Genomic DNA, 26,758 nt, shown 5'->3' on the forward strand with positions numbered 1-26,758 from the left:
TGTCAATTTCACAGTTACATTTTGGGACATGGAAATCTAACAGATTGTGTTTGATTACCAGAAAATTACTTGCTGATGATGGGTGAAGGATAGAAAGGGAGAGACGATACACACTGATCAGAAAGAAAACTCACCAAGTTTAGATAAGTAAGGTAATTTGAAATAAAATACACAGAAGATTGCTGTGTGTATATATGTTTAGGTAAGTTGAGAAGAGAAGGCAGGTTTCAGAACCAAGGAAAATTAAATTTTACACAATAGAGTTAAACTTATTTGCTTAAAGAGTGAATTCTAGCTATGTTGATTAAATAAAGGGAATCTTTAAAATATTATTTCGCATGTTTAAAAAGAAGTAGGTAGGGCCTTATATTAATATCAATACCTTTGCTCTCTAGAACTTTGGACAAATGGATCAGTTTAGGATAGGAAAATTTTCTGTATCTGTTTACATTGTGTAGTTTACCAATTTGGTGTCAGTATATTAATGTTACCATTTTCTTTTTTTTTTTCTTTAAGATTTTTATTTATTTATTTGACAGAGAGAAAGAGATTTCAAATAGGCAGAGCAGCAGGCAGAGAGGGGGAAGCAGGCTCCTTGCTGAGCAGAGAGCCTGATGCTGGGTTTGATCCCAGGACCTCAGGATCAGGACCTGAGCCGAAGGCAGAGGCTTTAACCCACTGAGCCACCCAGGTGCCCCATTGTTACCATTTTCATTGGGTTGCAATATCAGATGGTTTGGGCATCAGAAAAACCTTTTGGATTTTAGCTCTGCCATTTACTAGCTATAATTGACTTGGACACGTTGTTTTAAATCTTCCAACCTCAGTTCTCCCATTGAAAAATGAGGTTAAGGGGCACCTGGGTGGCTCAGTGGGTTAAAGCCTCTGCCTTCAGCTTAGGTCATGATCTCGGGGGTCCTGGGATCGAGCCCCACATGGGGCTCAGCAGGGAGCCTGCTTCCCCTCTCTCTCTCTGCCTATCTCTCTGCCTACTTGTGATCTCTGTCAATAAATAAAATCTTAAAAAAATAGAAAAATGAGGTTTAAAAATAAACAAAGCAAGATAATTATGAAGATTGAGTAAGAAGATACAAATGAAATGCTTAGTGTTATATCTTTGTTGCTGCAGTAATTTATCATTCTTTATTGTTGCTGTTATTATCTTAATATAAATTATACATTTCAGAATTCTAAAATGGGAAGTATATGTACTTAATTGGTTAATCTCTAGATATCTCAGGAATCTTACTGTAATGTGCTTTATAGTGTCAATGGTAACTTAGTTTGTTGAAGAGCTACTGTATACATTGACAGCTCTCCTATTGTCTGGTTTTGAGCAGTAATGGTTAGCCTACATTCACCAGTGCACATCAGCTTTGGGACACCAACCATTTTATTATTTTTAATTGACTTTTGTATCAATGGAACACGTTTATATAGTTGAGGAAAATACTTTTAAAAAATTTTTTTAATTTATTCATATTAGAGAGCCCCCATGCGTGAGAGTGGGGCAGGGGCAGAGAGAGAGAATCAGCCAGACACCCCCTGAGCATGGAGCCTGATGTGGGGCTTCATCTTACAACCCATGAGATCACAACCTGAGCCAAATGTTTGACTGACTGAGCTATCCAGGCGCTCCAGAAAATACTTTTTAAAAGTTTGCATATTATTGGTATTAGAGCTGAAAGTATCTCCATTATCAACTTGGGCACAGTACTTAGGTAGCAGGTGATTTTAAAATGAGTCTTATTTCACGTACATACTAAGATAAGTCCTTACAAATAGAAAATATGTAATAAAGGGGCGCCTGGGTGGCTCAGTGGGTTAAGCCACTGCCTTCGGCTCAGGTCATGATCCCAGAGTCCTGGGATCGAGTCCCGCATCGGGCTCTCTGCTCAGCAGGGAGCCTGCTTCCCTCTCTCTCTCTCTGCCTGCCTCTCTGTCTACTTGTAATCTCTGTCTGTCAAATAAACAAATAAAATCTTTAAAAAAAAAAAAGAAAAAAGAAAATATGTAATAAGGATTTAAATAATGCCAAGAGTCCATATCCAACCCTATCTTTTCTTCCCCAAAAAACCATGATGTGAATATGCTAATAATTTCAGCAAGTTCACAATCAAGTTGGATTAGAAAATGTTCATTCTTTATGCAGAAATAAGAACTTCAGCTAATCCCCCATTTTAAAAGGAAAGTTGGGTAGAGTTTATTAGTCCTTTGAGTTAGTACTGAATTGAAGTTAGTAACTTGGGTTCTACATATAAGTACATTCCATTTTAGAGAAGGGAAATTGTTCAACTCGGGATCTAAACAAAGGCCGCACATTACATTAACTCTGTTAAGTCTCTTTTATTCTGTAATAACTATCCTGCTTTTTTTCCTTCTTTTTCTTCTTTTGTCCCCCTAGCATTGAATTGTTTGAGAAACTGGGTCATTTGTCATATATGTTAAAGCTCATCAGTGAGTAATCACCAGTAACATACCTAATTAGTAATCAAAGTCAAATTTATTAATTTGATGCAGCAAGGGAGACAACAAACATACTCTTAGGGACCATGGGGTACCTCAAAAAGGGGGTTTAAGAAGGGAACTACACTTTGGAGAGTAGAGGTAGTTATCAGAAACTCCCGTGGACAGTGAGTTACTGATTAATTTATGTGATAATATTAGAATATTAGAGAGAGGAATCCTCCATGGAAGTATAATATAGTATCAGTTTTATAAGGACTTAGTAATTGATTATCCTGGAATAAGAACAAATTAAGGACACTGACAATTCTCCAGGCTTTAATTTGTCCATAAAGTATTAGGCAGAAATTGTAAACTAATGAGTTGCTAGAACAGTAGATGGTCATATCTTTAGAACATGCAGGTTCTTGCAGACATTTCACAATCTTACTTTGGAACAGATGGATCTAAAGTAACTAGAATTAAGAACTTACCATAGATAATCCATGATAAGTATATAATGACTTAAACTGGCATATTTCTGATTTGCAGATTAGTGGAATCCATTTTACAAGTAGTGATTTACATTTCTTTTGTTAGTTCTCTCTTCATAGCTGTCATCAGGGTTATTTTAAAATTTTATTAGTACCCCTGTTTACTCAGCCTAAGCTGCAGAGTAGACCATTATCTTCTGGAGATGCAATCAGGCCATATCTACACTGTTTTTCAGTAGGTCATGATCATGTATCATGTTTGTGATTGTCATAATATCTCTAGTGGCAGATTTTCTTACTGTTTGTGTTAAATGATCATTTGACATTATGGTGACTGCACTGCATTTAAGACTCTGGAGATCCCATATTGGTGATTGCAACATATACCAACTGTACCGGGATTATTATATTGTCTCTTATTTTCCAAAATCTGAACCTTTTAGAAAATAACCAAGTGACTTTTCCTATAAATTGGGTATGAGTTATTTTGCTTTGTCAGTATCTGAAGAATTAACACCAAATCTGGAGATTGTCAAGGACAAGGATCTTGAAGTACCATGAGGAAAAGGCCTAAATGTCTAGTAATCATTTAGAAATATGTTGTCCAGTATGTAAAACTCTTACAAAAATGATTTTCTCAAATCCATTGGACACATTTGGAGTGCTCAATAGCCACATGTGGCTAGTAGCTGTTGTGTTAATGAAGTGGTGACTGACGGTGTAGAATATGAATTTTCCATCAATGCAGAAAGTTCCGTTGTACAGATTTAGAAGCATCAGCCAGCAGAAAGGGAAAAAATAAATAAACAAGAGGACGAAAACCAAAAATATGCAAAGAAATAGAATTGCAAGTGTCAGGGGAGGGAGAGCCTTATTCTGATAGTGTTAGGCAGTAGTAGTTTTCAGTGTTTTCTGCTTCGGGACCCAAAAAGTCCTGGAAATCAGTCATGGGTGATGTGTGGTGGTGATCACAGCAGCAGTGTCCATCAGGTTATTTCCTGTAAATAGTGAACAGTACTGAGTAGAGTCTTTCACACAGATTTCCTTTGATGTTCCTTCTGCATAATTCAATTCTTAATGTTAGTTTATAGAAGAAGTATTTAGGTGAATGTAGGGAAGCAGAAACTCCTGTGGACAGTAAGTAACTAATTTGTCTGATAATATTAGGATATAAGAGAGTGGAATCCTCCATGGACGTAAAATATAGTATCAATCTTATAAGGACTTAGCACTGATTATCCTGGACATAAGAAAAAATTAAGGACACTAACAATTCTGTAGGCTTTTAATTTGTCTATAAAGTATATTCCAGATCTCACTAATTAATAAGTATATTTAAACCTATAGGCAAAAAAAATTTTACAGGAATTTTTTCAGTCCTTATATATGAATATATGTGAAATTTGTATCAAGTTTACCTAGGAAGGTAGTTAATATAGTTTTTTTCTCTTGTCTCAATTTTTCATGTCTTACATTCATTTTAAGAATAATAAAAGCACTTTATAAACATATTTTGTCATCTAAATTACTCCATTTCAGTGCTTAAATTTGTGCTCTTGCCCATGTTGCAGTAGATAATGTTACTTAATTATTATGGCGTGTATCTTAAACTCCCAAAGAACCTGTGCTGTGGTTGTCATTGCATAACCAGTGAGAATTTTCCCCCTATGAGTTGTTGCCAGAATGTCTCAGATTTAAAAATCACTGATACTGATACTCTTCTGCATCCATATATACGCTTCTTACCAGTGAGTTAGTATGGATTTATACCTTTGGAATGTATGTGTCCCTTTCCAAATGATTGTTGACTTTGTATTTCACTGTTAGGTAGGCTATGAAGTCTCTGTATTTTATCTAACTAGTTCATTGTTTACAACAAATTGAGAACCAAGATTTCTCATCCAAAATTGGAAAGCTGAGGAAACCTGGGGAAGAGATGGATACTGGAAATACCTTGGCGATGCTTTCATAGAATCAGCATGCCTAGGCATGCCCTCTGCCCACACATATGTATATGCATACACACCTGATGTAGTAAGTGAGTTGAGCCCCCATATAGGTACTAGTACTTATATCAAACAAATGTTCATGATGTAATATAATGACTTAGGGAACCAGCTTTACATTAAGTAATGATTTGAAACTTGCATGTGCACCAAAAAAACAAAACAAAGCAAAAACAAACAAACAAAAAAACCCACAAGCCACTGTGCTTGAGCAGGCTTAATTAAGCTTTGCTTATCAATATAGATTTACTTTTTATAACTAGAATATAAGCTCCATGTAGGGTGGGGATTTTGTTATGATTGCTCACCACTGTCTACCCCGTATCTAGGAGATGCCTGGAAAAATAATAGAAGTGTAGTAAATATTACTTGTTGAATGAGTGTTTATAGAAATAATATTGGTTGATAAACATGATAAGGATTTGTTAGACATGATATGGTGATTGTGCTGGTAGGGGTAAAAAAAATAACCATTACCTTTAGGCAAGAGTTAATTGAGTAAAATTTTGAATTTTATGGCTCTGTACATTCGTAGCCATAAAAACAGGACCTTTGAAGAAAGTCATGTAAAAAATGAAGAGTCCTGTGATTTGTATATTTTGGCACAAAGTCATCTTGTTGTGGCACATGGGATCTAAAACCCATCCCAGACAAGGTCTGTGCCTTTGGGGTTGCCTCCACCTGAGAGGAGGGAGAACTAGCTTCTGTTTGTTAGACATGTTTGTTTATTAGTATTTCATATAATTAGCAGCTAGATTTAGGTCTGCCATCTTTTTTTTTATTTGTCCCTTCTGTTTTTTTTGTTCCTTCTGTCCTGTCCTTTGAAAATATTTAAATATATTTTTTTAATTCCATTTTAATTTATCTACAGAATTTTTGACATTACTTTTTTAATCATTGCTTTAGGAAACACAATATGTATCCTTAACTTCCCACAAGTGTCTTAGAGTTGATATCATCACTTCACAAAAAATTTAGAAACTTTAGATCATGTAGGCCTATTTTACCTTGTCTTCCTATATGCTACATATCATGTATACTCCCATGTACATACACTGTACCCCTCAAGATACTAATTTTTGCTTTAAAGAGACCACCATATTTTTTTTAACTTTATTTTTTTATTTGACAGAGAGAGATCACAAGTAGGCAGAGAGACAGGCAGAGAGAAGAGTGGGGGGGAAGCAGGATCCAGCTGAGCAGAGAGCCCGATGCAAGGCTCGATCCCAGGATCCTGGGATCATAACCTGAGCTGAAGGCAGAGGCTTAACCTACTGAGCCACCCAGGCGCCCCGAGACCACCATATTTTAAGTGAAGGAAAAAGTTAGCCTTTTATGCTTCCTGAGAAAGTTACTGTTTCTTCGTTCCTTTTTCAAGTCTCCAACTGGTATCTTTTACCTACAGCTTGAGAACTCTTGCATTTCTTGTAGTACAGTTCTGCTAGTGATACATTCTCGTACTTTTTCTTCGTTTTCTTTTGTTTCTTTTAATTAGTAAATGTCTATTTTCATTCTTAAAATTTATTTTTGCTGGAATTGTAGGGTAACAAGTTTTTTATCTTCAGCACTTTTAAGATTGTTTGTCTTCTGGTCTCCCTAGTTTCTGATGAGAAGTCAGCAGTAATTTGAATAGTTATTTCCTTGTATATAATGCATTTTTGCCCCTCTTGCTGCTCTCAGGATTTTCTGTTTATCTTTGATTTTCAGCAGTTTGACTATTGACCATTATCTACGACCATGTCCGTAGGTGTGGTTTTCTCTGTATTTTTTCTACCTAGGATTCTCTGAGCTTCATGAATCTGTAAATTTAGGCACTTTGCCAAATATGGGAGAAATTCCCTATTTTTTGAAATTTTTTTTAATTCCATTTTTCCTCTCTTTCCTTCTTGGACTTCAGTTACACAGGTATTATGTCCTTTGATATTGTCCGACATGTCCCTGATATTGTTCATTAAATTTTTTTGTCTCTCTGTTTTTAGATTGGTTAATTTCTTTTGATTTTACTTCACATTCATTGACTTTTTTTTATCTCCATTTTGCTTTAAGTTTTTAACCAGAGAATTTTTCACATCATGTATTTTTCAGTTTTAGAAATTCATTTTGGTTGTATTTTCTTTTTCTTTTTGTTTTCTTTTGCTTTGTTTTTGCTAAACTTTCTTATTTTTATTCCTTGCAAGCATGTTTTCCTTTGCACTTTTGAATAAACTGTAAAAACCTTGTGTGCCAATTCCAACATCTGGGTCATGTCAGTGTTGGTCTTTGTTTTTTTTCTTAAGTTTAGACCACAGTTTTCTGATAAGTTATTTTTAATTGTATCCTGGGCATTGTTACAATTACGTTAAGTCTGTAGATTCTGTGGTGACTTTTTAGGTAATTAACTTGGTTAGTCTTAAATTGTAAGTTCTCTTAGGTGGGTGTTCATATCACAGTTCACTTCTTTGATCCTTAGTAATACTCTTGCACATGTGTTGGTTTAGAGGTGGTCAGAGATTTGGGCACCTTGGGTTCCTCTCCTCTGGCTATTTCCCTGATGGGCATGCCCTATGGGCATGTTAGTCTGACTGTAGCTACAAATACAGAAGTGGTAATGTGCTTTAGATTGCAACTATCTTTTATAGATTATTTGTAAATAATCTCATATATATTGTTTGTAAGAACTTTGATGCCTTGCCAACTGCTGTAATAGAAATTTTTCTTAACCTAATGATTTGTGTACTTCCTTATCTGCATTAAATGGTAGTTGCTCTATGTCACTTCATAGTATCAAGATTATTTGTGTATGTGATCTAGTGGGAAAAAAATTTGAGTATCTTTAGGCTAAGTTTCTAGTTATAGGTTCACCACTAACTGGTAGTATAGCTTAGGACAGTGAAAGGACTTACCCAACCTTCAGTATTTTTGTCTTTAAAAAGGAATTGCCACTTTGGAGAACAGTGTGGAGATTCCTCAAGAATTTAAAAATAGAGCTTCCCTATGACTCTGCAATTGCACTACTGGGTATTTACCCCAAAGATACAGATGTAGTGAAAAGAAGGGCCATCTGTAACCCAGTGTTTATAGCAGCAATGGCCACGGTCGCCAAACTGTGGAAAGAACCAAGATGCCCTTCAACGGACGAATGGATAAGGAAGATGTGGTCCATATACACTATGGAGTATTATTTCCTCCATCAGAAAGGATGAATACCCAACTTTTGTAGCAACATGGACAGGACTGGAAGAGATTATGCTGAGTGAAATAAGTCAAGCAGAGAGAGTCAATTATCATATGGTTTCACTTATTTGTGGAGCATAACAAATAGCATGGAGGACAAGGGGTGTTAGAGAGGAGAAGGGAGTTGAGGGAAATTGGAAGGGGAGGTGAACCATGAGAGACTATGGACTCTGAAAAACAATCTGACGGTTTTGAAGGGGCGGGGGGGTGGGAAGTTGGGGGAACCAGGTGGTGGGTATTAGGGCACGGATTGCATGGAGCACTGGGTGTGGTGCAAAAACAAGGAATACTGTTATGCTGAAAATAAAAAATTAAATTAAATTAAATTAAAAATTAAAAAAAAAAGAATTGAACTGGATCTATAATCCTTATCCTATAGATAAAGGATCTATAATCCTTTCTGGCATTCAAATACAAACATTTTCCTAGTTGTATTCAGTTATTTTGGTACTAGGGACAGTTCTTTCTGTATATTCTCTACCTCTTTTACTTCTCTTATTTTCTTCTATCTCATTTGATTTTTGTGATTTCATTATGGTACACCAAACCATAAACCACTTAGATATGCAATTACAATTAAGTACTCAAATGGTAGTTCTCTGTTAACATAAGTAGCTATTCAGCATTTTTCAAAAATTCCTAAAATATTAACAGATGGATACTGAAAAAATTTTTGTTTTAGCATTTAATGTTGATGACTAGGTTTATTCTGAGCCAAATAACATAGTTCTCACACCTGCATCACTAAAGTCATGTGCCTTTGATAGATTACGTTAAAATTTAATTATTTTAATTTAATACCTTGTATTTTTACTCAGCATATTTATTTTTGAGTGATCGTTATAAGAACATGGGATAATTCATTCTTAGTTTATATAGAAACATGGGGTATTTTATACTCAGTTTATATAGATTTTATCTTATGTAATTATTCTGTTCACTTATTTTTTTATAATATCACAGTACTCTTTTATAATGTGGGTTTAGGTGTCCCTCACTGAAAGCAATTTGAATAAAGTTATCTGACTTCAGTTACTAAATTAATTTTTGTTCCTCTCAGTCATTAGACTAAAATACCTTATGGTGCTTAATAAGCCCTTATTATTTGCTCTCTTATGCAGAGTCTTTTCTGTGATTGTGTTCTTTATACAGTGGTATGTGAAACTGTTTAAGGAATTTTTGAATTTTTATTTAATTATTGATTATATATCTGTGCCTACTAATTAAGAAAAATGGTCAAATGTTCATTGTGTGTAAATAATAAGCTGTTATGTCACATATGTTTTATCACTGTTAACAAAGCTTTCTTTGGTATACCTTTCAGGTGACATTTGCAGACAAAAAAAGTTAAACTGTCAAGGAATTCATACCATTTTGTACCTGTTACTTGGAACAACTTAAGGAGTCTTTGATTTATCAGATCAGTTGGCAACAGAAAATGAAAAGTAGCGTGGCACAGATAAAAGTAAGTGTTTGAAATTTATAATGAAGAACATAAACTTGTACCTGTCCTTTAATCCAAAAATGCATTTCATAGAATTAGGACATTAGAACCAGGCAGTAGAAAGGCATCATACACATATCTAACTTACACAATTCCAGGTGTAGCCACATGGTCACATAGAAGCAGTAGTGTGCAAGAGGGCAGGTGAGAGAACATGGAAGATGTATGATGTGTGTGTATCCATGTACATGTATGCATGTATGTGTATCATTGCCTCCACAAATCAAGAAAGTGCATGTGAGTGAGCACCTGCAAAAGAATAATTAACAGGGCAGGGAATTCCGCCATTCTTCTTAAAGATTATACTTCCCTGAATGAACATGAAATGGAAGACCGGCATCTCCTTCCTTAGTTAATCATAGTTCCTGCATGTCTATCTACAGGGGAGACTCTTATTGCATTTCTAGTGCATAAACAAGCTCTTTATTCTGTGCTCTCCGTTAGACATTATACACTCATTTATTCAACAAATATTCACTGAATTCTAATGTCCTAGTGACTATTCTAAGCACTTTACATAAAATGGTGGACAAAACAAATCCAGTGGTCTCATGGAGTTCGTGCTTTAGTGTGGGAAGACAGAAAATAAATTATAAACTTAATCCATAAGTAAATGGTGTAGGATAGTGGTATTAAGAGCTAGACTTATGCTCCAGACAAAAGATATGGGGTAATGTTGATCATTAGCATTGGGGGTTGCAATTTTGGATAGGGAGGGCCCACTGAATAGGTAGTCATTTGAGCAGACTCTTGAAGGATATGAGGAAGTTAGCCATGTAAATAACTGGGAAAAGAGTATGCCAAGCAGGTGGAACAGCAAGTATAAAGACAAAGAGTCTAGTGTGGCCGAGGCAGGTTATAAGAAAGGGAGAATAGTAGATGCAGTCAGAGCAGTAACAGGAACCAATAACTCCATATACTCAGAACTGTTCCTCTGCCTGTCAGTGGACTTAGCAGGAGAGCAAACCATTCCACTTCTATTCAACTGCACAGATCTATAAACAGACACATCACGCCTTGGATCTTGGAATCAGTAAAGGGGAAGGTATATTTTTATTTAATTACAGATCTAGGCCCTGCTCCCTTCCTCTCTCCTCCACCAGTTCTGCACCCCTAAACCTCCTTCTTTAAAGAGAAACAGTAAACTGAGCTTAGCAGGGGACACTAGGAAGTAGCCCTGGTGCCTGGTAAGTGTTTAATAAACAGAATTGATGGACTTACAGACTGGGGCAGGCTCTGCCACCATCTTTGCTAAATTCTGTAGGGTATAAGGCTTGGTAGACACCCAGCCCATGCTTGCATATCTCTTTTGGTGGGAGTTCACTATCTCAAGCTAGACCCATCTGTCAGTAGATACTTTCATATATTCTGAAATCTGCCTCTTTGGGGCTTGTACTCATTGGTCCAATGGCACTTAAGCAGTTAATTAATTGTGGACCTAGTAGCTGGTAGACTGCTGAAAGTTGGCGACATAAAGCAGAGAACTGGTGTGGAACTGGCTCTTGATTGAACCATGTTAGACGAGAGCACTCAGATTTAGCCGGATACCGTCCACAGAGGGAGATGTGTCTAGTCTTTTCAGAATCCTCTTCCTGCTCCTCTTACACTGTGCTTTCTCCACCTTTACCTCCTGTGGTGGGTCTTCGATGGCACGGTCCCATCCTAGGAGTGGGTATCTTCTTCAGTCAGCATGCCCTCCAAGCTTAGTGGCTCAGCTCTGTCTACCAGTTTGTAGCATAGTCTGCCTCCTTTTCTCTATCCTGTTAGCCACAGACAAGTCTGCTAGCTGGGTGGGGCCCGTTTTTACCTCAGGTAAAGCTCACATCTTCCCTTCAATGTTCTCAGGAGTCATTTGCTAGGTTCAGGAGGATTCAGCTGAGGATCTTTGTTTTTCCACTGATCCTTAGCTATCAAGAACCAAGTTTCCTACTTGTTTCAGCCCTTCTTTTCCTTGCTCTTAAAGACTGGTTCCTGAGCCTAGTGGTTGCTCAGACGTCTGGACTCAGGCTCCCTGCTCCACTCACCTTTTCATACTGCTGTCTTTATATTTTTATATAGGAAACCACATGGTATAAACATTTGTTTTGCTTAATGAACAATTTGGAGAATTTTTAAAGTAATTTTGACAATATATTATTTTCAGTGCCTACTCTGATTTATAACCTGGACACTATGATTAAGAAAAGAGGAAAATTCAAGTTATTATTTGAATCTCATCTCAAAATGATATTTTACATAGTGAAATCCTGTTCATTTACCAAAACCTAGTTCAAATCCCCCTCTACCCACTGTCATTCCTCAATATTCAGTTATTGTTCCCTACTCAGGATGTCCTGTTAGCACGTCTAAAAGGACACGTTAACGTGCCAGTCACGTTAACTTAATCATATTTACAAAATCCTGATTCACGACTTCAATATTTTTGGTTTACCCCTTGCTTACAACAGATGTTGCGGAGATGTGTTAAAAATCATTAGCACAGAACTGAGGCCTTCTCCCTAATGTAATCAAAATAATTGCTGTGCCTTGTAAAAGAAAAAGTAGACTGCAGTTTTGTTCTGTCTCTCCCCTTCCCCCTCTCCTTCCGCTCTTCCTTCTCTTCCTCCTCCTCTTCTTTTCTCTCTTGCTCTCTCAGGAACACATAATCTGATACGTTTAATTGTGGAAATCTTTATAGCCATCTTTCCACTGTAAGATCATAAATTCCTTGAGGGTTTTTCCTAACTTGTATCCTCCAGATTGTCTACGCAGGACAGGCTGTGTCTTACAATAAATGATCAGTAAATACTCTGTTTGGTGTTGCTATGGATCGGATGAGTCTTGTATTCCATATTTGTTTTGGAATCTTGAAGTCAAGTCTTATAGAAAACTAGGTCATACATTTTGAACAATTTTACCTCATTTGGTTGCTAAGTGAAGTAATTTTTAAAACTTTGTTATATACATGAGAAACAGGATTTTAAGGTGGTTGCATTCAGTATAAAATAGCATCCAAACTTTGGCTATCGTAAATTACAAATTTTGACCACATGCTTATTACTCATCTAAATAGATTAGTCTAGTTTGTATATACTATTAGAAAAATTCAATAGTTGATGAGACTGTTTGGCAGTTTACTTGTGATAAAGTTAGACTCAAACTGCTGTTAATTAGTCATAAAATAAGAGGAAGTTGGAGCTTGTTTATATTTCTGTGCAGTATAATTTTCTATCCTTAAACGTTTCTTTTTCCCATTAAGGAGGCAAGCATCTAAATGTGCAGAACAAGTTGTTCATTATTTTATTTCCTTCTTCTTAGCTTTTAAGGTAAAGCTACTTTTAAAAAACATATTGTTTTTCCTTTCTTATAGTTCAGGTTAGTTAAAATGGTTTTAATCGTTTAAAAAAAAAACTGGACAATATGAATATTCATCAGTGATGTAAAAATGTTACCTATTTACAGAGATAAATATTTCGCTTTTTAACTGTATTTGGATTTTTAAATTAGGATTTGTTCTCCAACTGGATAGTTCATATCTCTGTCTATGTGACATTTCTCTTCAGTTTCATGTTATAGTGAGTTACTTATTTGTATGTCTTGCTATTTTTCAAAGGACTTGGCATAGGATCTCTCTCTCACAAATCATGTTTTTCAAATCTGTAGAATCTAACATTGTGCCATATAGGTCAGACATTTGAACAGTGTTTCCTGAAAGTAAAAATGAATTTTCATAAATATATTAGAGTCGGTTTCTAGAACTAAAGTTTTTTTTTAATTGTTTTTTTATAAAAATATAATGTATTATTAGCCCCAGGGGTAAAGGTCTGTGAATCACCTGGTTTACATACTTCACAGCATTCACCATAGCACATACTCTCCCCAATGTCCATAACTCCAACACCCTCTCTCTACCCCCCACCGGCCCCCCTCAGTTTGTTTTGTGAGATTAAGAATCTCTTATGGTTTATCTCCCTCCCAATTCCCTCTTGTTCTAAAGTGGTTTTTATAAACCAAAGTGGATTCAGGGAGATAAGTGCAATATTATAAGACTTTGATATAACCACAAGAGTGAACTCTTCCTGCTAGAAGACCTCTGGCCCTTAGTCATGTTTTTCACCAATAAAAAACTTTGGTCAGGCTTTTCATCAAAAGGTGTTTATAAAAGTGATGTTCTTTATATTTAAAACAATATAAAGGAATAAAATATCAACTAAGTGGCATTGAAAATTTGAGAATTATTTTCTTCTACTTTGAATTTTTTTTATTAAAAAAAGTTTGTGGTCCATAGTGAAAACATTATCTGCCACAGATACTCACCTTGGAGGGCCTAAAAATATTGTTTTGTCTTACCTTCTGTTTAGATAACAATCATTCTGATAATAAAAAAAGTTTTGAAAAAATTTGTAAAGCACTACCAATTTTCTGAGATGCATATTTCATTTTCTGTGTGTTTTTAACATAATTTTTTAAAATAACCCCTGCCCCTCATTCTTTTCCTTTGAAAGCATTCTTCTGGTCATGACAGAAGGGAAAATTATAATTCCTATCAGAGAACCTCTTCTCCAGAAGACAGGTAAATAATTTTATGTGCTCCTGCAATTTAAATTTTCATAATAAGTTTTAAAAAATTATTTAGCTCTTAGGTTCTTCATTTTAGGGTGAACAATTTCTTTTAGATGGTTTTGCAATATTACTTGAATAAGCTTGAGGACAAATCATTTTTGAATGGCTGTTCTAGGAGTTTCTAGTAGATGATTCTAGATTTTATCTAATTTTGGAGGTGAGAGAGAATAATTTCAGCATGCCCAATACTCCATAAGTTTTATAAAATGAAATGAATCCTGAATGAAACAATGAAAGGAAGTTTATAAAATGGAAAACTGAGTTGAAATCACCTTACTTTGAAGTGCTGCTTTTATTGTTACTACTATCCGTTACATAGCTCTTTATAGATTTTAGAGTACTTTTACGTATATATCATATCTTATAATTGTGTTAAGATAAAAGATCTAGAAACATTACTATTAATGTTCATCAGGCATTCATAGTAGTACTTCAGTTATTTCACTTAGTGAGCTATGATCATTAAATAATTTTAAATTTTAATAAATGATCATTTAATTTTTTAATTAAATTCAAATTTTAAATTTTAATAAATCATTAAAATAATTTATGAAGGTAAAAGCATCCTGTAAACTTCCTTCCAATGGTTTTCATCTCTTCCTTACCCCATGTGTACTTCTTATTTCACTCTGTTGTCTCTAAAAACTTTTGTTTCATAGACATTGAGTTAATTGTCATGGTTGCAAGTACTTAGTACCTTTCATCTATCACCTACTTCCTGTCTTTAAAAGAAAAAAAAAAACCTCTCTACATGCACAGAAAAACATGTATATCTATACATTATATAAATTACTTACAGATGTATACAGCTGACCCTTGAACAGCCTGGGGGTTAGGGGCACTAATGCCCCCCCCGGCCAGTTGAAAATCTGCCTTTGTAACTTTTAACTCCCTAAAAAGCATAGCTTCTAATATCCTGCTGTTGGTAACATAAACAGTCAACTAATATTTTGTATATGTTACATATATTATATACTCTATTCTTACAGTGAAGTAAGCTAGAGAAAAGAAAATGTCATTAATAAAATCATATGGAAGAGAAAAATACATTTGTAATACTGTGCTGTATTAAAAAAAATTCGGTAAACCCACACAATTCAAACCCGCAACTGTTCAAAAGGTTAGCTGTATATAAAATATGAGTTAGTATATTTATTACTATGTATATTTATTACATGCATATGTATTTAACTTCTCTTAAGGTTCTCTGACTTTATTGATATTTAAAGTTCAAATGGCAGATCTTATACTGTCATCCTTGTTTGCTAATCATTTCAATCCTTTCTCACTGCTATTCAGTAAAAGAGGTTCAAGAATAATAGTCAGTGTTTTTTGGATATCTCTTGGAATGAGTTAAACGGGTCTTTTTAAAGGCCAGCCAATGACATTGATCTCATTTGTTCATTGCTTTGATAAAGCATTTGCAGGGTGGGCTCTTTTCATGCCAACTGTATCTGATATCCAGATATAGATCTTTTACTTTAGACAGTGTGAATCAGGATGACAGGTTTGGTTATGTGAACTCCAGTAGTTCTTTTGTACACAAGCTGAAAGCTTTTATAATCAAGACTAAATGAATGAGGTCAACAAAATAAGCTGTTGAGAAGTTCGGTAAGACATTGTTCAGTCATAGAGTTGCTTCAGCATTATCAATATATGATTTTCATAGGTATCTATAATATAGCTTTCATCTTATAACTTTGGTTTTCTTATCTGTTAGATATGCAGAACAAGAAAGATCCCCTCGGGATAGAGATCACTTTGATTACAACAGGTCAGACTATGAGCATTCAAGAAGAGGGCGTTCTTATGATAGTAGCATGGAGTCACGGTTAGTATTGGAAATTTTAACTACAGAAAAATCATATTTGTTTAAATTTTCTTTATGCTTCTTAAAAAACTGTAAAAGTAGCAGCTAGCATTAAATGGATGTTCTTAAGGACCACACTTTCTAATAAGGACTTCATGCAAATTAACTCCTTATTGAAGTATATGAAGTAGTTATTATTGTGTGTTTTATAGATGAAGAAACTGAGGCAGAGAGAATTTAAGTCATTTGTTTTTGTTTTAGAAGCATGTCAGTGGAAAGTCCTGGTCTATCTGACATTGAGCCTAAGCTCTTATTCATTATATGGGACTGTATTGCATGAGGAGTTGGCAGTGTGAGTTTTTTAGATTCCTCACTGAATGAAAGTCATTTACATCATATGACATAGAGTGGTCAAAATATACTTTCCTACATGATGGCACGGGGACAGTGAGAATGACGTTACCAGTCTAGTTTTTATCTAAATAGAACTTATTCTTTCTTGAGCCTTGTAGAATTTGGCTACCCACCCTGTTAGTCATCCAGTTTCAAAAACTTGTCTACCAAATGTTATTGTTGACGAAGATCTGTATCCTTTTGATGTCTCCCTCATACTACCCATTTCATGACTATCAAGGCTATACTCCCCACTAAAATTTTGATGAAACTCCTCTGCAGTTTGGAGCTAATCACATTATTTGATATCTGCAACCTAAATTTCCTTCTCACTACTCTAATATATACCTAAAAGTAAAATGTCAGATTAAATTAGCCTCCAAAAGCCAGGCTCATCTGCTGTCACCTTAATGACCCCTTGGGAGAACCAGCTACCATAATTGGTGAACTAAGCATCTTGCATTCTTTCTCAAATACTTTTAAGACTCTTACAGACTAGATACTATTTTTCACAATTTCGCAGAGAAAAAAAAAAGTGAAGTGGGTTTGAAGTGATTATGTAACTTACCTGAGTTTGCAGTTGCCTACCTGGTAGACAATGAAAGTGAGATTTGAACTCAATTTTGACTCCCAAAACCCATTTTTTCTTCCATAATCTCTGATTGTATTACTTCATTGTAACTGTGTTTGGTCCAGTGTATGTACATAAGTCTCATTTGATCCATACACTCACACTGTGAATCAAGCAGACTGTGTATTATGTAGAAAATAAAAGCTAATAGTATGAAAGCATTGGAAGAGAAATTTGGACTTGAGGAAGACTCTGTTATCTCTGCATTTGACAGGAACAAACAGTGAAATTATAATGATGCAATTTTATCAGCCAGTTATGTCTTACCTAATGTTTCTAAGAAGAATTGTAACCAATGCCAGTAAATCCCTGCTGTAGTTACTCTCTTGAAGCATTCTGCACTCACAATAAGAAGCAAATCAGTTACAAATCACTGCCTAGATTGCAGTGCACCTGCCTTTGTAACTAACTGGTTTGTCTATTTGGAACTACTTTTTCCCCCTTCTGTCTGTCTTCCCGTATACAGTAGTATACTTCAGTTTCAAAACAGCTCCTTTGAATCTACCTGGCTAAGTTACTCCTTCTCTCTTTCTTTGTAAGTTGTATTACTATATATTAAGACAGACTTTCTCAAATACAGACTCCCCAGATCTAGCTAAAATCTATCGAGCAGTTTCCTGGTAATAATGATAAATGACACTTGTTTTTATTTACTGTATTCATTTATCTAATGGTTGCACAAAGCATGAGTAGAATGATCTAAGTTTCCAACGCAGTATAGGTTTAAAAAAAAAAACCCAGCTAAGTGGACAAACTCTTCTCTCAGAAATGATAGCAAAAGAGCAAGAATTTACTCTTCCTGTTAGTTCTTGATCGTTTCAGAGAATAGTAACCTTGATTTTTTTTAAAAATGTTACCTTAAGAAAGGATACTCACCTACAAGAAAGAGGATACTCACCTACAAGTAAGAGTTACAGCAGGAAAACAGTTATTTTTTTCCCATCTCAAATAACCAGATATTTCTGATATTCTGAGGTTTTAAATGCCAGTTCTATCAAAAAGTAATTTCAGGGCGCCTGGGTGGCTCAGTGGTTAAGCCGCTGCCTTCAGCTCAGGTCATGATCTCAGGGTCCTGGGATCGAGTCCCGCATCGGGCTCTCTGCTCAGCAGGAAGCCTGCTTCCTCCTCTCTCTCTCTCTGCCTGCCTCTCTGCCTACTTGTGATTTCTCTCTGTCAAATAAATAAATAAAATCTTTAAAAAAAAAAAAAGTAATTTCAAATGTTAACAGTTTTTTAGGACATTTTTTATTCCTGAATTGCTATTATTAGAAATACACTCTGGTTTCTTCCTTATACAGTTTATCATGTACATCATGGTCTAAACAGTCTTCTTTAAACATTGTTTCCATGTCACTCTCATACTCAGAAACTATTAATGAGTCTCCATTGACTATTATAAAAAGCTTAAAGTCTGTTATGTCTTAAAATTTCATACCTTAACTCAAGCTCATTTTGCCAACTACCATTATACATGATACTTTATTGTTTCCTGACAGTACTGCTTAATAACTTGAACATCCTACTCCCTTTTCCAGTAGTTACTCTGTTCTCCACTAGTTGCAGAATGCCCTCCTTCATCCTCCACCTTCCCACCCTTGCCCCAGTATAAATTCTGTCAAGCCTTGAAGCCCTCGTTTAAGTTATATTTTTTCTATGAAGCACTTCCTTACCATTTCACACCACTTGCCCTTGTCTGAATTTGTGGCCTGCAAATGGTCTTGCTCATTTGGTATGCAGCTCATTTAAGTATGTAATTTATAGGGCACCTTGGTGGCTCAGTGGGTTAAGCCTCTGCCTTCAGCTCAGGTCATGATCCCAGGGTCCTGGGATCAAGCCCCTCATCAGGCTCCCTGCTCAGCAGAGAGCCTGCTTCTCCCTCTCCCTCTGCCTGCTGCTCTGCCTACTTATGCCCTCTATCAAATAAATAAAAATCTTTGAAAAAATGTAATGTATGTAATTTATATTATCTTTTCTCCATTAAAAAATTTTTAATATTACAGAAGTAGGGACCGAGAAAAACGCAGAGAAAGAGAAAGAGATATGGATCGTAAAAGGTCTCGGAAATCCCCAACTCCTGGGAGAAGAAGCCCAGAACCATCAGTAACCCAGAGTTCCTCTGCTCAGGATGAACCTACTGCAAAGAAGAAGAAAGATGAGCTGGATCCTCTTCTTACTCGCACGGGTGGAGCCTATATTCCTCCTGCAAAGCTCAGGATGATGCAAGAGCAAATTACAGATAAAAACAGGCATGTCAATATCACTGAAAAAAGTCAACCATGGTCTAATTAACATGGGCTATTGAGAGTTTACATTATTAGTCCACAGTGGTAGAGACCTCAAATTAGGTTTTTCTTCTTTACTCCATAAGCTCCCTTGGAGCTCTGCTTACTGTTTGCCCTGACATTAGCTCAACTTCTTTAAATGAGTGTGGCTCTGTTTGCTATGAAGTTTTCTTTACACAAATGGGCTGTAGGCTGCATTTGAGTCATGGATGTAGTTTTCCAACCCCTATACTAATCTATGAAATGAAGCTGAATCTTCACTACTCCATAGTTTTCTTAGACCATACCATCTCAGACTGTAATTTTTTGCTAAGGCAAACAATCAAAATTCATTTATGAACATTCACCCTCAAAACACCTTCACTTCCTTTTCAAAATGATTGAGATGAGAGGAGCTATACATGAAAATATAGCTAAGTTTTCAGGACCTCTTTCTTTAGGTAATTTACCTTCATGAGAAGGTAATTACGGAAAGTGTGGTCCAGGATTGAAATGGTCACTCAGTTGCCAGTTAGGTAACAAAAGATTGGGACAAAGGGTAGCTACACTTTGAGAAAAATAGATTTCAAAGTGAGCCAAGAAAGAGTATTCCCACATCTTTCATAGGTATTTTAATGGCAACTTGAAAGTACTTGAGACCCTTATATAAATGAAATCTAAATTTACTTCATGAATTAGTTTGAAGTAGAAATGTCATGTATATAAAGTATAAATATTTGAAATAAAATTTTTAAAATTTATGAGCTAGAAAGGGACATTAGATGACATTAAATTTAAAACTAATTAGTAAGTTTCTCTATATGTGTCATATTCCATTACATGGTAATAATGCCTGCAGTGTTATGTTTAGAAGGAGTTTGGAGATGGCTTCTGTGGTTAGCAAGAGTTCGTGAGCATATAGACCTTCTGCTATCTGCTCTTAGGAGGAAGCAGTGGTGGCAGCGTTAGTGAAAGAGTCACAATCTCTAATCCAGCCCAAACCAATCCTAATTATAAAAGACCACAGAAACATTGTTATTAAGCCATGTCTTTCTTACTTCCTTATAAATAAAGTGGGTGGAGAAGAGTCCCCAGTACACGTAATTTTACACTGATTCCTGGAAGATAATTTCATACAGTTTAAATCTGCTCATAGTCTTTAAAGGGGACAAGGTGAAGTAGAAGTCTCTTAAGAGAAGTCTATAGACTTTTAGTAGATACTAAGTCAGGAGAATTGTAGGCTTCTTAATTAGGAAGTGCAGTTGTACTTGATTATAGTTTTTGTTTGTTTGACCAAAGTTTAATAGGAGAGATTGTGATTATATATCAGCAGTCTTACTCATTAGGCTAGTTTTTAAGCCATTGATCTTGCTAGTAGCATACCAAGGGGTTGGGGTTGGGGGCCCCTGGAAGTGTTGCACCCACCTCAAACGCAGGCATTTAGCAAGTACATGATCTATAAGGAATTTAAAAACAATATAATTAACTGCAGATCCCTCTGCATTTTGTCCTCACTGTCTGCTGAGGACAATGTCAGTGATAAAATACCCTTCCCACCAGGGTAGACTGCTCTCCCTTCCTCTCCCTTAGTATACCACTCCAGAACAGGGATCTTTAATATACATACCTTCAAGAGGCGCATAGGTAGAATTTGGCAACACATGAATGTAAATGGAAAGAAAAAATTGCGTCTTTATTTTTACTTTCCTCTAACTAAAGTTTAGCATTTCTTTCTTTCTATGAGGAATGTAGGCAGCAGACTGTAGCATTAACAAGAGTATTTACTGCAAACATATGAAAATATTGCTTATATCCATGCTACTTGGAAATTAAAGAAGTTATTAGTTCTACCACTACTTCTTGTTATTTAATGTGTTAAGAACCACATAGAATTCTGTATCAAACTTTTTTTCTTTGCATGCTTTGAAACCTTTTTAAATATGATTGATATCCTTTGTAATTCTATATATTTATATATATTACTCCAAAAAGTCCTTCAGCTTCACGAGACTACCAGAGAAGTATAAGGAAGGTGAGAAAGATAAGATGCTCTACAGCTGAAATCATATTCCACGGAGAAATAAATATAAAAACCATAGAATTACAGAGCTTTAGAAGACCTTAGGTGTTACCAGGTTAAACCTAAACAAATCTAGTTAGGCTAAATTATTTGCCTAAGGTCGGAGTTAGAAAACAAGCAATACAGATGTGGGACTACTGCCTAAATGTGGACATGTTCTTTAAAATACAACAGTCCTTCAGCCCCATGATTTCATGTGACTCCCTTTTCCTGTATTCATTGCCATTTCTTTACAGTTTAAAATATTTAATCTTGTTTTCCTTATCATGCTTTTATAAAAAAGTATATAATAAAAATCTCCTTTTAAGGTTTATACTTGGATACTTCATATTATAATTTAAAATTTTTTAAAGTTGTCATTTTAACTGAAGTATTATAATGTAAAATAAGTATGTATTGAATCTTATAATTTCCAATATATGTGGATGTAAAAACAAAACATTATACTTATATATTCTTATATAATTTTATTATGTTATTGAAGAGAAGTGATCTGTAGTTGAGCATTTATCCAGAACATCAAATGTAGGTTTAAGTATTCATATAGTCATTTATTTTATTGCACTTTGAGGTCATTTTGTGAAAATAATGTTAAAAACAAAGGGAGCCTAAGTATTTTTTATATTCTTATTATAATCTCTGGTTACTGTAATTGTTGACTAAGTTTTCATGTTTATTAAAATCAATTCTTTTTAGCTTAGCATACCAGAGGATGAGCTGGGAGGCCCTAAAGAAGTCAATCAATGGTCTTATCAACAAAGTCAACATCTCTAATATAGGTATTATTATTCAAGAACTTCTTCAAGAAAACATAGTTAGAGGAAGGTAAGCATCAGCTATTTTATTTATAGTATTTCATAGCAGTTTTTCAAAGGAACATAATACCTACATGGACAATAATTGTTGATTTATGGTGCTACTTCAGTAGTAGTCGAGAGTAATTATATAAAATGCAGTTCTTTTAAAAATGTATGGCCACTAACATAAAACTTGTACTTCACCATTAGAAATTGTGCAGTTTTTGCTTTTGAAAAGGTCTGATGTCACATAATGATTTTTGTGTAGACATTTGTTTACTGAATACTTCCAATAATTTAAACTCATAAGGAATAATGAACATTTTATTTATATATGTATATATAATTTAAATTTCTAATGAAAAGTGGGAAGGTGTAAGAAAAATGAAAGATCTGTGATCAATGTTAGAAAAGCCAAAAGGAATGACAGTCATTTTTTGTGTAGTTTTAATTGGTTGTGATTTTAAAAGGATCAGGAAATATAAATATGTCATATATTTTTTTTATTTTGAAATCTGAAGGGTATTTTCCTGTGTCATTTCACAGGACTCTGATTTATCATTTCTAAAACATTGGTTAGGGAGCAAGTAAAGTAAGATGTAACATGTTGTGGGGATATAGAAAGTTGAGCAAGAGGCAGCTTGTCCTCAAAGGTAGGTAGGTAGAGTGCTCCCGTTTTAGTCAGAAAACAGCAGAGGCTATATGGGTTGCTTAAGATCTCACAGTTTATATAAGTTGGGTTTTCTTTTCTCATTTTCTACTCTGTTGATTCCGTCGTCAAAGTTAAACCTGGTAACTATTAAGATAAACTGTTTTCCTGCCTTTTGGCAGTCCAGTAATTATTTGTCATTACATTGCTAGAAATAACTTTGCATCTTTACCTTTATCAAATGCATGTAGAACCATGGTCATTTCAAAATGAATTAGAAGTGGAACCTTGTTGACTTTTTTTCTTTTATAAACAGAGGCCTGCTGTCCAGATCTGTTTTGCAAGCGCAGAGTGCTTCTCCAATCTTCACCCATGTTTATGCAGCGTTGGTGGCAATTATCAACTCAAAATTTCCACAGATTGGGGAATTAATCCTTAAAAGGTTAATTCTTAATTTCCGAAAAGGCTATCGAAGAAATGATAAGGTATATATGATGGGCGTGTTAAGTCGACAGCTACATAGAAACAGACTAATAATCTAGTATCTACAGTGATAAGCAATGTTGATTGCTACTTAGGAATTCTTTTTAAAAACTGCATTTCATGAGAACATTTTTTTTGTTCCATTAAATATCTCTGGCCACTAACAGTGAGCCACAGAAATGATAGCTATAACTGTAAGATTATAATTATTTAGCCAGAAATGACACTATTTCACATTTAATAGTTTTCATCTTGTAACTTTCTTACATCATAAAAATTATCCTTGTGTGCTATATATTTTAAATAAAGTATGTAATAAATAAGTTATAGATTTAGTAGTTAAATGAAAATTGATTTTAGTTTATAGTTTAAATTGTCTTTACCTTCACTTTTCAGCAACTATGTCTTACTGCTTCAAAATTTGTGGCACATCTTATTAACCAAAATGTGGTAAGTAATTCTCAAAATTTGGTACCATGCAGTGGCATTAGACATCACATTTTTGATGCCACTTCATCGACACATCTCTATCTTTATTTTGCCTTGTGGTCTTAGAGAAAAGAATCTTAGATGATATTTTAGTTTTAAAACTGTAATAAATGTGTTTAATATTCTTAAATTTAAAAAGGAACTCAGAACAAATATTTTATCAAATTGATCTGACTCTTAATATTGTACATAGTTATTCAGCTACAAATTATTCCTTCAAAGAATGTAATTTAATCATATTTATAAGACAATAAAGTTAATATTTCCTCCACTCTTTTCTCCCGTACCTATTGTTGAGAATGTACTATCTGATATTCTATAAAAACATCTTTTCTCTGCAATAACTAGTATATAGTCATATATTCTTAGAATCAGTTTATAGAGGCACCTGGGTGACTCAGTTAAACGTCTGCATTCGGCTCAGGTCATGATTTCAGGGTCCTGGAATCAAGTCTCACATCAGGCTCCCTGTCTGGCAGGGAGCCTGCTTCTCCCTCTCCTGTCTCTCACTGCTTTCTCTCACTCTCACTCTCTGTCTCAAATAAGTAAATAAAATCAAAAAAAGAAAAAAAAGAATCAATTTATAAAATGTAAATGAAATAATTTTAATCTATTTTAATTGCAAGTAATTTTCTGTGTTCAGGTTTTATGTTTATTTTGTATTCATTCATTCACCTATTTGATGGGTTTTTTTTAATTTGAGAGTTTTGAATTAGCTTCTATTTAAACTAAAGAAAAATAGGATTTCTCTTATTCACACTCAAAGCTTTCCTTCAGATATATATTATGTTTAGTTATATATAAGAGGAAGAATTTTGAAGTCACATTCAATCTTTATCATTATTTTCATTCTTTCCAAATGAAATTCCCATGTTCATTCTTAAAAACCCATTAGATTTTAACGTAATGAGTTAAATTATTATTACAATGATAACTTGTTTCTTAAGACCATGGGGACTTAATTTCACATATCTACGTGAAAGCACAGAAAGTAAGTTTTGGTTTTTGAATGTGTATTCATTTATGTTGAAAATATTTTTGGCATTGCCACAAAACTGTTAAAATGTTAATTATGGTAGGTCTTCCAGCTGTGGTACAGGGCAATATTTTCTTATCACTCTGATACAAGACTAAAACTATTAGACATCCCCACCATACCACAAAATAAAAGCAATATGTATTTTAGATGTTGTGCTCAATTGAAAGAGTGTCTTCCTAAGTTAAGACTTAGACTGTGTACTTCCCCATCTCAAAAAAGTATCTGACCTTAGGAAGACGTAGGTACTGTTGGCTTGAAAATGCTTCCTAGTACATTTCCTTTTCACAGCAAAGCTGCTCAATAGAATTTTATTCCCATCCTACCTGGCATTGTTTTTAAGTATTACATTTTTAACTTGGCCAGTGTCAATTACTTGATTTAATTTAAAAAAAAAAAAAAAAGAGAGAGAAGTATTTTAAAACCTTCCTTGAGTCCCAGATATTTTCTTTAAGAACTATTTGCTGTATAACAGAATTGCTGATAGAATGAACTAGGAAATGGATATAGAGTTGTGGTTGTGAAGAATGGCATTAGAAAAAGTATAGCGTAATTTTTAACTTCTATTTTGAAACTAATTATGGCCTTTCCTGTAGATATTTTATTGTTTCCTATATATAATATATAAGAATTATTTCTTCTGGAGATAAATCAAGTAGTTGTATTTAATGTAATCAATTTAGATTTTTGGAACGGTCATCTGGAAATTTTTAACAGACATAATAAGAGTGAAAGAAAAATTGTATCCCATATTTGGAGTATTTCTGTATGCATTTTAAAACTTTGCTCATCATATGTATAATATTATTGCTGCAAAAACCAGATTTGCCAATTTTTTAAATTACTATCAATAGTAGGTTAATATATGTTAAAGCATTTTCTCAATTCCATATGTCTTCATTCTATTTAAGGCACATGAAGTTTTATGCCTAGAGATGCTCACTTTGCTCCTAGAAAGACCAACAGATGATAGTGTTGAAGTAGCTATTGGTTTTCTCAAGGAATGTGGCCTCAAATTAACACAAGTGTCACCAAGAGGAATCAATGGTAAGTATATTACCTTGGTTTGATATTGAGCTTTTGTTTGAGTATTATAATATCTTTTGCTTATTTTATTGCTTTTTTCTTTCATTTTAACTTTAGCTATATTTGAGCGCCTCCGAAACATTCTCCATGAGTCTGAAATTGACAAAAGAGTTCAGTATATGATTGAAGTGATGTTTGCTGTACGGAAGGATGGATTCAAGGACCACCCGGTTATCCTAGAAGGCCTTGACTTAGTGGAAGAAGATGATCAGTTTACCCATATGCTCCCTTTGGAGGATGACTATAATCCAGAAGATGTTCTTAGTGAGTTAGAGTTGGGGAGGGGCAGGCTACAGGGTGAGTTGGGAAGTAGGGTACCAGCAAATGTAAATAGAGAAAATAAATAATTTTTAATTTTTTTTAAGATGTTTTCAAGATGGATCCTAATTTTATGGAGAATGAAGAGAAGTACAAAGCTATTAAGAAAGGTATGTGGAATTTTATAATCTATTTTGGATCAGTAGAAGCAATTCTTATAGATATGTAATACTGGTAGGAAAGCTTAAATCACTGACCTAATGAAATCTCTGCTATTATGATGCCATTCTCTTCACTGTTTTCCCATACATTATTTTTCTTTTCATTATTGTTTCTTGTTTGTGGTATTATTTCATTCTCAGTTGTTTACCTCATTGTCCCCTTCCTCTTTTCCTCTATTTAAATTGTACAGCGCTTAAGTCTCATTCCTCTTAAGAAATGTCCATATTGGGGTGCCTGCGTGGCTCACTCGGTTGAGGATCTGACTCAGTTTTGGCTCAGGTCATGATCTCAGGGTCCTG

The 26,758-nt window shown here is 34.7% G+C and overlaps 1 protein-coding gene across 1 annotated transcript in view; it reads left to right on the top strand.

Moving 5' to 3' along the window:
• The window catches only part of CWC22 (CWC22 spliceosome associated protein homolog), a 58,491-nt gene that overhangs the window by 8,843 nt on the left and 22,890 nt on the right, over nucleotides 1-26,758 (top strand). The window contains 10 exon segments of the mRNA XM_082689360.1: nucleotides 9,483-9,623; nucleotides 14,147-14,214; nucleotides 15,985-16,095; nucleotides 19,099-19,344; nucleotides 22,136-22,264; nucleotides 23,202-23,370; nucleotides 23,765-23,818; nucleotides 25,805-25,940; nucleotides 26,037-26,243; nucleotides 26,345-26,407. Of these exon segments, the coding sequence (XP_082545486.1) occupies nucleotides 9,597-9,623; nucleotides 14,147-14,214; nucleotides 15,985-16,095; nucleotides 19,099-19,344; nucleotides 22,136-22,264; nucleotides 23,202-23,370; nucleotides 23,765-23,818; nucleotides 25,805-25,940; nucleotides 26,037-26,243; nucleotides 26,345-26,407 (1,210 nt within the window). The 5' untranslated portion in view covers nucleotides 9,483-9,596.

Source organism: Mustela nivalis (genome assembly GCF_964662115.1).
Source record: "Mustela nivalis genome assembly, chromosome: 11".
Classification (NCBI taxonomy): domain Eukaryota; kingdom Metazoa; phylum Chordata; class Mammalia; order Carnivora; family Mustelidae; genus Mustela; species Mustela nivalis.